Below are 14,147 nucleotides of genomic sequence, written 5' to 3'. Positions count from 1 at the left end.
GAGACCAGAGAAGAGCCTCCTGGAGGAGAGCTGCGCTTTGACCATGCTGTCCGGATGGGTGTGGTGCACTCTTCTGCAGAGTGTTCACTTCTCTGCTTTTTCTATGGTCCCATTTCATAGAAAGATTTGGGGTGATGTTTCTTTCCCTCAACTTTTTATTTTAAAAACTTGCAAACACAGAAAAGTTGATAAAATCATGCAGTGAACATATGTATGCTATTCAACTGGATTCACTAGTTAACGTTTTGTCATATTTGTTTTCTCTCTTCCACATATGGAAGATTGTATATGTGCCCTTCTTCCCCCTGAATGATTTCAAAGTAAGTTGGCAGTATCAGAGCATTTCACTGTTAAGTACTTTTGCAGATATCATCTAAGAACCAGGACATTCTCCTATATAATCACAATGCCATTAATCCACCCAAAAATTTTAACATCAATACACTAATGATATCTAATGTATGGATTATAATCAGCTTTCTGGCAGTAATCTGTTTAGAAGGCTTGCATCCTGTCACTGTCCACCGATTAAATTTTGAACTCTAACTTGAAACCCTGGTCATCTCATTGCCTTCTTTCTTATACCCATTAAATCCAAAGGAGCTCTCATTTTATTTCTACAGAAAAGAGAATGGAAAAGAGGGGAAGAGTCCCTAGTACCTTGGATAAAGTATGAGCACTTACTACCATATGTATTCTAGTTCTGTAGTTTTCAAACTTCAGGGAGCATCTCAAGGCTTATTAAAGCACAGATAGCTGTCCTTCCCCACTCTCTGATTCAGGAGGTGTGAGGCTGGCCCAGGAATTTGCATGTCTAACAAGTTCCCACATGTTGCTGATGCTGAGGGTCTAAGGAATACAATGCGTGAACCCGTGGTTTAGTGGATATCCACCTAATGAATACATGTTGTATTTCCTTTTGCACCTGTGATTACAGAGGAAACACCTTTCAACTGGAAGATATCATTAAACAGAGGATAACAGATCAGGTCAGTAAGAATTAAATTTAACTTAATTGAAATGTCACTCAAAAGTTTAGAAATAATATGACAGGCCAGACACAGTGGCTCATGCCTGTAATCCCAGCACTTTGAGATGCCAAGGCAGATGGATCACTTGAGGTCAGGAGTTCAAGACCAGCCTGTCCAAGATGGGAAAACTCCCTCTCTACTAAAAATAGAAAAATTAGCTGGGCATGGTGGTGCATGCCTATAGTCCCAGGTACTCAGGAGGCTGAGGCAGGGGAATTGCTTGAACTCGGGATATGGAGGTTGCAGTGAGCTGAGATGCGCCACTGCACTCCAACCTGGGCAACAGAGTGAGACTCCATCTCAAAATAAATAAATAAGATAAAAATAAAAATAAAGGGAAGATGGGGCAGCTTTGTGTACTGCATGTCCCGAAAATGGGCTGATTTCTCTCAAGAGGCAGGGATTTAAGCTCTGTAGCCTACATGGGATACATACAGGAGAAAAAAGAAGAAAAAGAAAAGAAATGTAAATATAAATAAATGAAAATAACACTTCTCCATGATTATAAAGGAAATCACATTGTTTTTGTAATAATTTGGATGACAAAATATAAAGAAAAATCTTTAATTTTGCCACTCAAAACATTCCGGTTTGTTGCTTTTCACACTTTTTATGCTACAAACATTTTAAAAAGTAGAATCATAGTACATGGTCTTTTGTCACTTACTATATTTTAAGCATGTTTCTATGGGAGAAATATATCCTGGCATCATCACTTTTAATCGCTGGGTGTATGGTAAGTGAATGATTGCCACCCCAGAGGTGAATTTCCTTCTATATATATTTTAATGGACTCGAGTGAGGATTTTTACACTGAATTCATAGAAGTAGAATTTCTAGAGGAAAATAGTATAAAACAGTTTTAGGATTTTTAAAAGAAATGTTGAAATCATCCTATAGGAAAATTGGTTGGGTTTATACTCCCACCAACAGGGACAGAGCTCCAGGTTCCCCCTTCCATTTGTCATCTTCACTGGTCTTTAAGCAGAAAATCTCATTGTTTTCATTACCTTTCTTTGATTTCTAGCGCTTTTGAATCTTTTTCATTTGCTTATTGGCCATCTTTATTCTTGTGGGAGGTGCCGGTTTCTCCATTGTCCATTTTCTGCTGGAAATCATTCATTTTTTTTTCTGAGTAATTTTAAAGATTTCTTTATAGGCTAAGGATACAAACCTTTAATCTGTCATTGAGGTTACAAAGACCTTCTCCCAGTAAGTAATTTGTCATTTCACTTTATTTATTTATTTTTTGCTAGCAAAGCACCAAAGTCAAATTTCAGTTAATTTTTATCCTGCTGAATGAACACATTTTAACTTAGTGATTTTAGTGGAAACAGGAGCAGGACAGAATGTAATAACTAGATCTTGCTCTGTCACCCTAACTGGAGTGCAGTAGCATGATCATAGCTACTGCAGCCTCAAACTTCTGGGCTCAAGTGATTTTCCCACCTCAGCCTCCCAAGTAGCTCTAGGACTACAGGTGTGTGCCACCAAGCCCAGCTAATTTTTAAATTTCCTTTGTAGAGATATGAATTCACTATGCTGCCCAGGCTGGTCTGGAACTCCTGACTTACCCCACCTTGGCTTGCCAATATGCTGGGAGTAGAGGCGTGAACTACTGCTCCCGGCCAAGAGCTTACTTGTGTTTGCTAGCGAGATTCTTGCTATCTTTTTATATTTGAGGCTTTCGTGCTAGTGCTGAAGTATTACACTCACCATCTGAGGTTTACAGGACTTTTGTTTTAATGTTGAATAGAGGGAACTGTTTAGTTTTGCACCTTTGCAAGTATACAAAATGTGCCTACCAGGACTTTGCTTTATATCCATTGACAAGCAAGAAGTAACACAGTAAAAGTATGCCTGGCTACAGGCTGTGGAAGAATGGAGTATTCTGGTTTAATTCTATTAACTTGGAAGGATGAAGGTGAAAAAAATTCAAAACTTTAATTTCCTGTTGAATGCAATTTGAAAATATAGCCAGTGACTCCACTTTTCTTCTCTAGTAAGTTTGGACATTCAGATCTACATTGCCTTTTATCATAGAATTCCTAGTGCGCCGGAGTCTTATATTGTGAAGATCCTTTTCTAAAACTTTAGATGTAAGAGAATAGAAATGATATTGGATGAGATCAGGCTGGATGAGAACTGATACCTGTAAATATATTTTTTAGATGAAATCTCTGATTGCCACACGTTTTCTTATTGAACTCATAAAAATAAAACACACTGGCTGGAGGGTGGAAGTAGGAAGGAGATTTATGTCTTTTAATTGCATGTCATTGTTTCATATCGAGACAGAACATATAGTATCCCTGGCTTTGGACCTATAGAAGGAAACACATTTTTCTACCTGCTGTATGGCAGAGGTTCCTGAACACCTGGACAGCTTATTGCAGCACGGATTGCTGGGCCCTACTCCAGAGTTTCTGATTCATCAGGTCTAGGGTGGGGCCTGAGAATTTACATTTATAAGAAGTTCCCAGGTGCTCCTGGTCCAGAGACTATATGTTTGAGAGCCACTCTTACATACTAACTGTAAATTGTAGAAGTCTATAAAAAAGCTTAGTTTGGTCTGAGATAAGAAGCACACAGGTAATGGAGCAAATCATGAAAAAGTCAACCCTTGATCCCAGGTAACAAGTAATACACAGTGACAAAACACAATTCTTGGTTTTCATGATTGCAAGTCATAGCCAAGTATCTAGTGAGAAATTCAGTTTCATTTTCAGGGCTTAGAGGCCAGGTGATTCTAGAAAAATAGGATTTAGTGATTAACCTCATGAGAGTGGGAGTTATTTATGTCCTTTTTCTCTCCCCCATCACTTACCATTTAGCCTTACATTAGAAGGGTCCTGTATTTGCTTTAACCCTGTAAAGAACTTTGAGTGCTTATTAAACAGAAAGCTTTGTGTGTGTGTGTGTGTGTGTGTGTGTGTGTGTGTACGTATATATTTAGAGACAGAGTCTCATTCTGTAACCCAGGCTGAAGTGCAGTGGCATGATTTTGTCTCACTGCAACCTCTGCCTCACAGGTTCAAGGGATTCTCCTGCCTCAGCCTCCCAAGTAGCTGGGATTACAGGCACCTGCCACCATGCCCAGCTACTTTTGTATTTTTAGTAGAGACAGGGTTTCATCATGTTGGCCAGTCTGGTCTTGAACTCCTGAATTCGGGTGATCCACCCACCCCAGCCTCCCAAAGTGCTGGGATTACAGGCATGAGCCATCACGCCGGGCTCAAAAGCTTTGTGTTTTTAAAGATATTAGACATGTTTCTTGTTTTTTTTTTTTTTTAAACTTAACACTAATGTAGGAGAATAAGAGAAAGTTTTTCTAAAAAAGAGAAAACATTGTGATTACTTTATCTTATTGGAATGTTGGATACTAAAGTCTGCTTTATCAATCATCAAGCACACTATAAAATTTCCATTTTAATAGGATTTGTACCTCAATTGAGGTAATAAAGTTTTAAAGTTTTTCAAGTGAAAGCCAGCCCCGCCCCTCTCCTGGAGTGGGCGGGGACAGCAGTTGCAAGGGCAGCTTTCCTTGTGACCACACAGGTCCTTCATGACACGCTGCTGTCTGGCCACACCTCCTTTTCCTTTCATCTTTCTCATTGGCCAATGGGCTTCAAGCATTAAGGCCACGCCCCTATTCTGCATTCTAGTGCAGCCCTGGTTACGCCTCCTCTGGCTCAGTCACACAGCGACGTAGAGGTGACTGGAGGTGTATAGTTGTCCTCACCTGGATCGTGCTGATGTGGCCCCAACCCCACCTCCCTGACCATCCCCACCTCCCTGACAATCCCCACCTCCCTACCCATCCCCACCTCCCTACCCATCCCCACCTCCCTACCCACCCCCACCTCCCTACCCATCCCCACCTCCCTACCCACCCCCACCTCCCTACCCACCCCCACCTCCCTACACACCCCCACCTCCCTACACACCCCCACCTCCCTACACAGCCCCACCTCCCTACCCACCCCCACCTCCCTACACACCCCCACCTCCCTACCCACCCCGACCTCCCTACCCATCCCAGCCCCCCTACCCACCCCCACCTCCCTACACACCCCCACCTCCCTACACACCCCCACCTCCCTACCTACCCCCACCTCCCTACACACCCCCACCTCCCTACCCACCCCGACCTCCCTACCCATCCCCACCCCCCTACCCACCCGCACCTCCCTACCCAACCCACGATGTACAAAGAAACCCGACAGAACAAATTGGCCGAGGCCAAGGAAAAGGTAAACGCACCAGCACCCCAACCCAAGTTGAGGCTCCCTCTGACAGCCGAACTGCTGCCAGTCTGTGCCACTCCCGAGGCACACCGGGCTGGGCCCCACCCAGTACCTCTGGGATCCCCACACCAAAATCTTGTCAGTCAGCCCAACCCCCACATGAGTCCTGCCCCTGCCCTGCCTGGCACCCCAGGGTGACTTTGAGCAGGTGACTCCCGGGGCTTCCAACTCCATACTCTGCCCTTACCTCCTGCTACCCCAAACCCGACCTCCCTGGGCTCTTTGGGCTCACATCTCCAAGGACCTGGGTGCCCCAGAACCTGCCCTCACCAGTTGCCACAGGGTGACTTTGGGGACGTGACTCCTGGGGCTCCTTGTTCCTTACTTGGCCCTCACCTCCTGCCGCCCCAAGCCTGACCTCCCGGGGCTCTTTGGGGTCACATCTCCAAGGATCTGGGTCCCAATTTTGTGACCCCCCTCCCCAGTCTCAAAGCGGCAACTTGGGCATTGCACTCATGTGTCCCCCCCACCCCCGCCACTGCACCGAGGAGTGGAATGTAGTGATGTCACAGTCCCTCTACAAACTGTCATTACTACCACGAGACCGGCCTTTGGTCTTAGGACCCAGTCCCCTAAGTGTTCTTGCCCACTTCTGTTTCCTCTGGTTGCAGCACAGGTTTCCAGCTGGAAGGGGAATGGGGACCATGGGACCTAGAAGAGAGAGGTTTCAGGCTGCCTGACTTCCTTACCACAGACGTTGACAGTGTGAAAAGCCTACACCTCCCCCATGAGCTCCACATGTTGACAGTGTCTCTGGGTGGCAATGGGAGAACGGGTTGGGTTGGATTTTCTCCCAGGCTTCTACTCTCCAGAGAGACTTTAACATTTTTTCTGAGTTCTGCACCTCAGATTTGAATTCTCCATTGTTCTGGGACCAGAGTGCCCCTCAGTCACTGGTTTCTGGAGTGAGATCTGCTTATCTTCTGTGGAACAGATCTTGGGAAACTGGACTTGACAGCTTGAGTCTTCCTCATCTCATCTCAACCTGGGGTACTTTGAGTGCCACAGGATAAATATGGGGCATCTTTCTGAAGCATCAGTTTCCCTTGATTCTATTGAGAGATGAAACATTAATGTACTTAGGGATGAAAGTCACATAGATTTATAAGAGTATACAAAACTTCTCTCTGAAATGAGGCTTGGGTTGTCCTCTTTCTGCTAAATTCCCGGATTTAACAGAAAGGCTGCCTTCTGCCATGAGGATACATTGATGTAAAGGTTTGAGAGGTACTGGTGTACTTCTTAACACTAACAGACGTGTGAGGGTGTACAGTTCCTGCCTACTTAATATTTGCTTTTCTACCTCTGCCTCTGGTTTTGGTCCCTGGCAGCTGCTGATTTGTGGCAAAATCCCAGAGCTCAGAGTCAGAAAACTGAGTTTAAGTTCCATTACTGCCTTTTTTTTCAGCCATGGTATCAATCTCTCTCAGTCACTAAGTGATTGTGACAACATTTCCTACAGTTGGTGGCATTAAATCAGATGGTCTATAAGAGTATTTAGTATAAACTGTAAAGCAGGATGTGACTGTAGGAGCTTGTAGTTCTCATGAGTATCACTGCTCTTCCTTTCCACAGTTGAGAGACCATCATGCCCAGACCAACCCTAGTGTTGGTGCAGGAGCAAGCGACACCAAAAAGAAGAAAATAAATAATGGCACTAACTCTGAGACAACCACTTCTGATGGTTGCCACTCACCTGAGAATGTGAGTCTTGGCTGGCCAGGCTCCTGGGGACAGCGGGCCCAAGGGGTGGTGGAGGGTAATTGTTAAGATTGTGGAAGAACTGCCAGGTACTGGTTAAGAATTCTGGATTTGAATCCTACCTCTCCATCTGCTAGGGATATGATTTAGGGCAAATTGCTTGAGCTCTTTGGGCCTCTCTTTTCACATCTGTAAAACAGGAGTGGTATTGTTTTACTTGTATTTGTGAAGTTTAAATGAGATTTGTCATTGTGTTTTTATGTTAATCCCTAGTCCAGGGCCTGCTGTAAACTCTCCTTCTTGGGCTTGCATTTGCTGAGGTAGAGTTAGAGAGTATCAGAGGTTTCTGTTAGCTCTGAGAGCCTGACAGTTAAAGGCCCACTAGAATGGAAATCTCAGGGCCAAGGACTCCTGTCTGCCTTTTCTAACCTCTATCCCCGCTGTGAGGAACTGTCCCTGGCCTGTATGTGCTCAACGTTTGCTGAATGAATGCACCTTTCTAAATCACAAGCTGGCAGAAGGGTGGGCTTTTCTCACACTCCATCTCTGAAGGTTTCTGTTACTGTCTTTTCAAGAGAATCTAGTTTCAGACTTTGAGTTCCGTGGCTGTGGGCAAAAACCAACAAAGACCCAAATCCTTCTTCTTTGGGAGTTGAGGAGAGTTTACCAGTTTGTGTTCCCATTGGGTCTGAGAACTGTGCCTTTTAAATCCATTCCTGACCCCTGCCTACTGCTTCCTGGCCTGGGGAATAGAGTCAAGGAGGCCACCCTCAGTCACCTTCCTTTGACTCTCCCCACAGAAACAACAGAACCGAGCTCAGCTGGAAGAAGTAACACGATTTCTTTGTTTGCTCATGACATGACCGCTGGGTTTGGGGGCACTCAGATGTAGAGGCCCCAGTCTCATCTCCCCCACTCCTAGCCTGGGGAAGAAGGCTCACCCCCCTTATTCCACCCCATCCCCACAGGGTCCCTGATGAACTGGTCCCATGGGTGGGCCTGTCCTGGGGCAGTGGTGCCATTCTGGGGGCATGTCTCTTGCTGTGCCATCTCTGCCTCCTCCTAGCAAGAGCTCTGTCTTCCTCTTTCTATAGGAAAAGAAGGCAAACCACCAACATCAGGAAGCTCTAAGGAGGGAGCTAGAGGTGAGTGGAGGGTGTGAAGTTCCCTCCTGTCCTCTGGGGAATGTTTCTTTGCTTCTCTTTCAGCATTTGCTTGTCTTTTCTCCCAAAGGCCCAGGTTCATACCATACGAATCCTTACATGTCAGAAAACCGAGCTTCAGACGGCACTCTATTACAGCCAGCAAGCTGTCAAACAGTTGGAAGGTGGGAATCTGGCACCCCATCATCCTTGAACCTGGCACTTTGACAGGCCTTTAGGGGGAGTCCTTTGGGCCACATCTGAATGTCTCTCATTCCAGGAGAGGCCAGGGATCTGATCGGCCGCCTGCATGATTCATGGAAGTTTGCAGGAGAGTTAGAGCAGGCTCTCTCTGCCGTCACTACACAGAAGGAGAAGGCGGATAAGGTGAGTCCAACCACTGCCCCATACACTGGGAGCCCAGCTTCGCAGATGGAGGAGTGAGCCTAAAGTTCCCTTCTGTAGGATGGAGGTGTCCTGCCCAGAAGGCAGCATTGCCATTTCTTGCTGCTTTTGTGTGTGGTTGTTAGAGGCAGACTGGGGCTGAGTGGGCTGCTGCAGATGAGCTGGGGAGCATTGTGGGGAGTGAGCACTGGACATAGAACTCAGAGGCCAAGTGCCCGCCCTGCCCATCCTTGGCTGTGGCCTTGGCCAAGTCCTAAGTGGCGGTTAGGGTACTTTTACCATAAAGGTACAGAAGAGTATCTTGAGTATGTTATTATTTGTGTGGAGAGAGGGAGCAGGTATATATGTGTGTGTGTGTACATATTATGGTAATATACATAAAACATGTTTGTAAGGATTCATAAAAAAAACTCAGGATAGAGGCACAGTGTGGGGGGGAGATATTTCCCTTCTGGACTTTCTGAGTTTTGGACTATGCGAACGTATCACCCTTTCAAAAATTCGACAAAGGATTAATTTCCTCCTTCTTAACTGTGCCCCTACCTCCAGCGAAAGAATGGGCTTAGAGAATCAGATATACCTGGGTGTTGAAATCCCAGCTGTAGGTGATCTTAGGCAGCACTTAACCTTTAATACCACATGTTTTTCATCTACACAATAGAGATAATAATGGTAACCATCTCCTATGGAGGTTATGAGGATTAAATAGGATTATTAGCATAGTGCCTGGTGAAGCACTCAATAAAGGTTCCAACAGTGGTAGTAATAAGAATAATAACAATAGCAATATTATCTGATCTCTCTGGGCCCCTGTTAGCCAGCCCTAAATTCAGTCTCTTTCCCTGTCCCTTCCACCTTCACTGAGTTCTTTGAAAAACAAATGAGGGCCGGGTGCTCTCGCTCATGCCTGTAATGCCAGCACTTTGGGAGGCCGAGGTGGGTGGGTCACCTGAGGTCAGGAGTTCAAGACTAGACTGACCAACATGAAGAAACTCCATCTCTACTAAAAATACAAAATTAGCCGGGTGTGGTGGCACACGCCTGTAATCCCAGCTACTCGGGAAGCTGAGGCAGGAGAATCACTTGGACCCAGGAGGGGGAGGTTGTGGTGAGCCGAGATTATGCCATTGCACTCCAGTCAGGGTAGCAAGAATGAAACTCTGCCAAAACAAACAAACAAACAAACAAATGAAAAACAAATGAGACCATGGGCTTGGAAATGCCTTGAGAACATGTCAGGTGTGATTGAGAGTGAGGGAGTGTTACTGTGGAGTAGTCACAGTAGCTGTTGTTCCTGGTCGTCCAGCTACTCCTCTGCCTGCTCTGTCTTGACTTAACCTTTCTCTATTTGCAGTACATCGAGGAGTTAACAAAGGAGAGGGACACCCTGAGTCTGGAACTGTACAGGAACACGTAGGATGGGGGAAGGTGGAATGGGAGGTCTGGGGGCCCTTAGCGTGGGTGGTGTGCTGGGAGGTGGGGGGTACAGGTGAGCATGGGGAGAGGCTCCTACAGGTTTTCATGTGTGCACAGGGAAGCTCTAGTTCCGGCTGTGCCACTGACTCATGGGGTAGCCTCAGGCAACTCATGTCTTCTCTCTGGCCTGCCACCTGTGACCTTTAATTCCTGGGGTCCCTTCCAGTGCCACGGTTCTGTGGTTGTGGGCTGAAAGTAGAGGGTTGATCACCAAAGCGGTCCTTTCTGTTCTTCGTTCATTCCTTTCTCTACTGCCTCTGGCCATAGCATAACCGATGAGGAGCTGAAGGAGAAAAATGCCGAACTACAAGAAAAACTTCGACTTGTAGAATCTGAAAAGTCTGAGATCCAGCTCAACGTAAAGGAGCTAAAAAGGAAGCTGGAGAGGGCCAAGCTCCTGCTGCCACAGGTGAGCGGCTGCAGCCCCGGGGGTTGTGGGAGCCCCACCCAGCTGGGACCATGGTCTAGGGATCATGCAGGGTATGGGGAGGCTCCCGCCAAGAGCTGGAAAATTTGGGTTCCTGTTCTGGTCCCACCATAGAATCCTCTAGAGTGTGCTAAAAATGTACAAATTGGGGCCCTGCCTGGGGAATCAGAATCTCAGAGTTAGTGCTTAAAATATTTTTTTAAAGGATACTGGATGAAAACCATTATTTTATAGATTACATTTATTTATTTATTTATTTTGAGTTGGAGTCTCACTCTTTTGCCCAGGCCAGAGTGCAGTGGCACAATCTTGGCTCACTGCAAGCTCCGTCCCCCGGGTTCACGCCATGCTCCTGCCTCAGCCTCCCAAGTAGCTGGGACTACAGGTGCCTGCCACCACACCCGGCTAATTTTTTGTATTTTTAGTAGAGACGGGGTTTCACCGTGTTAACCGGGATGGTCTCCATCTCCTGACCTCGTGATCCACCCACCTCAGCCTCCCAAAGTGCTGGGATTACAGGCGTGAGCCCCCGTGCCTGGCCTATAGATTACATTTATATGGCTAGCTCATGAGTCTGTTTCCTTCTGAGGTTCAAACCAACACTTTCACTATTCCAGCAGCAGCTGCAGGCAGAGGCTGACCACCTGGGTAAGGAGCTGCAGAGTGTGTCAGCAAAGCTCCAAGCCCAGGTGGAAGAGAACGAGTTGTGGAACCGCCTGAACCAGCAACAGGAGGAGAAGATGTGGAGCCAGGAGGAGAAGATACGGGAGCGGGAGGAGAAGATACGGGAGCGGGAGGAGAAGATACAAGAGCAGGAGGAGAAGATACGGGAGCAGGAGGAGAAGATGCGGAGGCAGGAGGAGATGATGCGAGAGAAGGAGGAGAAGATACGGGAGCTGGAGGAGAAGATACATGAGCAGGAAAAGATATGGGAGGAGGAGGAGAAGAGGCAGGAGCAGGAGAAGATATGCAAGCAGGAGAAGAGGCAGGAGCAGGAGGAGAAGATGTGGAGGCAGGAGGAGAAGATGCACGAGCAGGAGAAGATACGGGAGGAGGAGAAGAGGCAGGAGCAGGAGGAGAAGATATGGAGGCAGGAGGAGAAGATACGGGAGCAGGAGGAGAAGATACAGGAGCAGGAGGAGAAGATGTGGAGGCAGGAGGAGAAGATGCATGAGCAGGAGAAGATATGGGAGGAGGAGAAGAGGCAGGAGCAGGAGGAGAAGATGTGGAGGCAGGAGGAGAAGATATGGGAGCAGGAGGAGATGTGGAGGCAGAAGGAGAAGATGCACCAGCAGGAGGAGAAGATACGGGAGCAGGAGGAGAAGATGTGGAGGCAGGAGGAGAAGATATGGGAGCAGGAGAAGAAGATGTGGAGGCAGGAGGAGAAGATACGGGAGCAGGAGGAGAAGATGGGGAGGCAGGAGGAGAAGATACGGGAGCAGGAAGAGAAGATGCACGAGCAGGAGGAGAAGATGTGGAGGCAGGAGGAGAAGATGCACGAGCAGGAGAAGATACGGGAGGAGGAGAAGAGGCAGGAGCAGGAGGAGAAGATATGGAGGCAGGAGGAGAAGATACGGGAGCAGGAGAAGATGTGGAGGCAGAAGGAGAAGATGCACGAGCAGGAGGAAAAGATACGGGAGCAGGAGGAGAAGATGTGGAGGCAGGAGGAGAAGGTGCGGAAGCAGAAAGATATGATGCGAGAGCAGGAGGAGAAGATACGTGAGCAGGAGGAGATGATGCAGGAACAGGAGGAGAAGATGCGGAGGCAGGAGGAGAAGATGTGGGAGCAGGAAGTGAGGCTGCGGCACCAGGAGGAGAAGATGCAGGAACTGGAGGTGAGGCTGCAGGAGCTGGAGGAGAGGCTGGGGGAGCTAGGGCGGAAGGCCGAGCTCTGGGGGGAGCAGACGAAGGTGCGTGGAAACCCTGGAGATCATACAGAACGACCTCACCACAACTTAGCAGATGGTGGTTGGCTCCCTCTGCTTTTCCACCAGTCTGTGGCCTACAGTTTAAATGGTGGGAAGAAGGGTGTGAGATTTGAGGCTGGGGAGGGAGGCATGGGCCTCTAGGCAAGGGAGGTAGTCATTTAGGCCTGGAGGAAGGGGCCAGGGCAAGGGGCCTGGGCAGGCGACAGAGCCCCGCAGTGCCCTCGCCACCCTGTTTATGGGCCCAGAATCTGGAAGCCAGCCACTACCTACCCTGACGCCTATCCTGCAGGTGGAGCTGAAGAGCCAAGAGGCTCAGAGTCTGCAGCAGCAGCGAGACCATTACCTGGGTCACCTGCAGCAGTGTGTGGCCACCTATCAGCAGCTGGCCTCTGAGAAGGAGGCACTGCCCAGCTGCAGCAGCAGGAAGCTCAGGGCGAAGCGGTGGCCGAGGTGGCCCACCAAGAGTTGCAGGAGACCCGGTTGAGGGAGGTGATGAGGGCGGGGCCCCAAGCGGGATGACCTGGCAACCTCCGTGCCTTCTCACTCTCTTTCCCGGCCCCTTAGGAGCACCTGGAAGCTGCCATCTACCGAGCAGATGACAAGAACGCACAAACAATAAACATGTAAAAGCCGGCAGCAAGGCCTGGAGAAGAGTAAGCTGCCACGTGACTGTTTAGAATAGAGTCTGAGCACAAACCTGAAAAAAAACATTTATTTATTTTAAATTGTGGCAAAATACTAGCCAGGCACGGTGGCTCATGCCTGTAATCCCAGCAACTTGGGAGACCGAGGTGAATGGATGACCTGAGGTTAGGGGTTCAAGACCAGCCTGGCCAATACAAAAATTAGCCGGGCATGGTGGCGCGTGCCTGTAATCCCAGCTACTTGGGAGGCTGAGGCAGGAGAATCGCTTGAACCTGCGAGGCAGACGTTGCAGTGAGCTGAGATCGTGCCACTGCACTCAAGCCTGGGTGACAGAGCGAGACTCCGTCTCAAAAAAAAAAAAAAAGTTCTTCCTTACATGTATGTTTCTATTGTGTTTTTTCTTGGTCTTTCTCGTTTAGTCTTGTGTTGTCTTATGGCATTCCTAATAAACTTTGTTCTGCTTCCAGAGAGTATTGACTTTGACTTTATGGCACACAACTGGAGTAAGGGCACATCGCCTTCATCTAGTTTGGGACTAAGCTGGTTCAAAGCAAGTTTTAGGTTTTATGATGGCTGGTCTATGTTTTATTCATTTGGACTCCTAGGGGTGGCCCTTCCAGGGTCCCCACCGAGGTCCCATCTCCTTCCTGGGACCCAAATTCTCATTAGATCATTTCAGCCCTGTGAGAGTGCCAAACATTCAGGTAGGCTCTCCAGCCCCTTAAGTACTACTTCATACTCAGTTTCTTAGCCTCTTAGCCCTCTACTGTTGACCAATCACCAAATGTGGGAAAAGCACCACAGACTGTCAGGGTCACCTCCTAGGCATGGTCACTCAAGTTCTGGCTGAGGTTTTCAGTTACCTTTCAACAATTGTTTTTGATTGGGGGCAGGGCACACTTTTGTCCAGTTTTTCTAACTGCTCTTGTGGGGAGGCGAATCTGTCACAAGCTCCTCTGCCTTTAGTGAAAGTTGAAAACCTCCATCTGTCCTTTTTTTGTTGTTTTTGAGATGGAGTCTCGCTCTGTTGCCCAGGTGCTAGTGCGGTGGCACGATCTCTGCTCACTGTAACTTCTGCCTCCTGG

General features: G+C 47.7%; 1 protein-coding gene across 2 annotated transcripts; it reads left to right on the top strand.

Moving 5' to 3' along the window:
• Positions 1-282: 282 nt before the first annotated feature.
• LOC129047458 (golgin subfamily A member 6-like protein 22) lies at positions 283-13,438 on the top strand. 2 transcript variants are annotated; one of them, XM_054532242.2, is made up of 9 exons: positions 283-989; positions 6,914-7,042; positions 8,134-8,184; positions 8,273-8,366; positions 8,462-8,568; positions 9,941-9,999; positions 10,330-10,471; positions 11,107-12,324; positions 12,982-13,438. In XM_054532242.2, exons 1-9 carry the CDS (start codon positions 897-899, stop codon positions 13,042-13,044), a joined length of 1,956 nt encoding a protein of 651 aa, XP_054388217.1. In that variant the 5' UTR covers positions 283-896; the 3' UTR covers positions 13,045-13,438. The 2 variants fall into 2 exon arrangements, with proteins under 2 accessions (XP_054388217.1, XP_063572518.1); XM_063716448.1 differs by having other exon boundaries at positions 11,110-12,324; positions 12,982-13,432.
• Positions 13,439-14,147: the final 709 nt, after the last annotated feature.

Source organism: Pongo abelii, chromosome 16, assembly GCF_028885655.2.
Source record: "Pongo abelii isolate AG06213 chromosome 16, NHGRI_mPonAbe1-v2.0_pri, whole genome shotgun sequence".
NCBI lineage: Eukaryota > Metazoa > Chordata > Mammalia > Primates > Hominidae > Pongo > Pongo abelii.
Note: the sequence above shows the minus strand (reverse complement) of the source record. Positions and strands in the feature narration are given on the sequence as shown.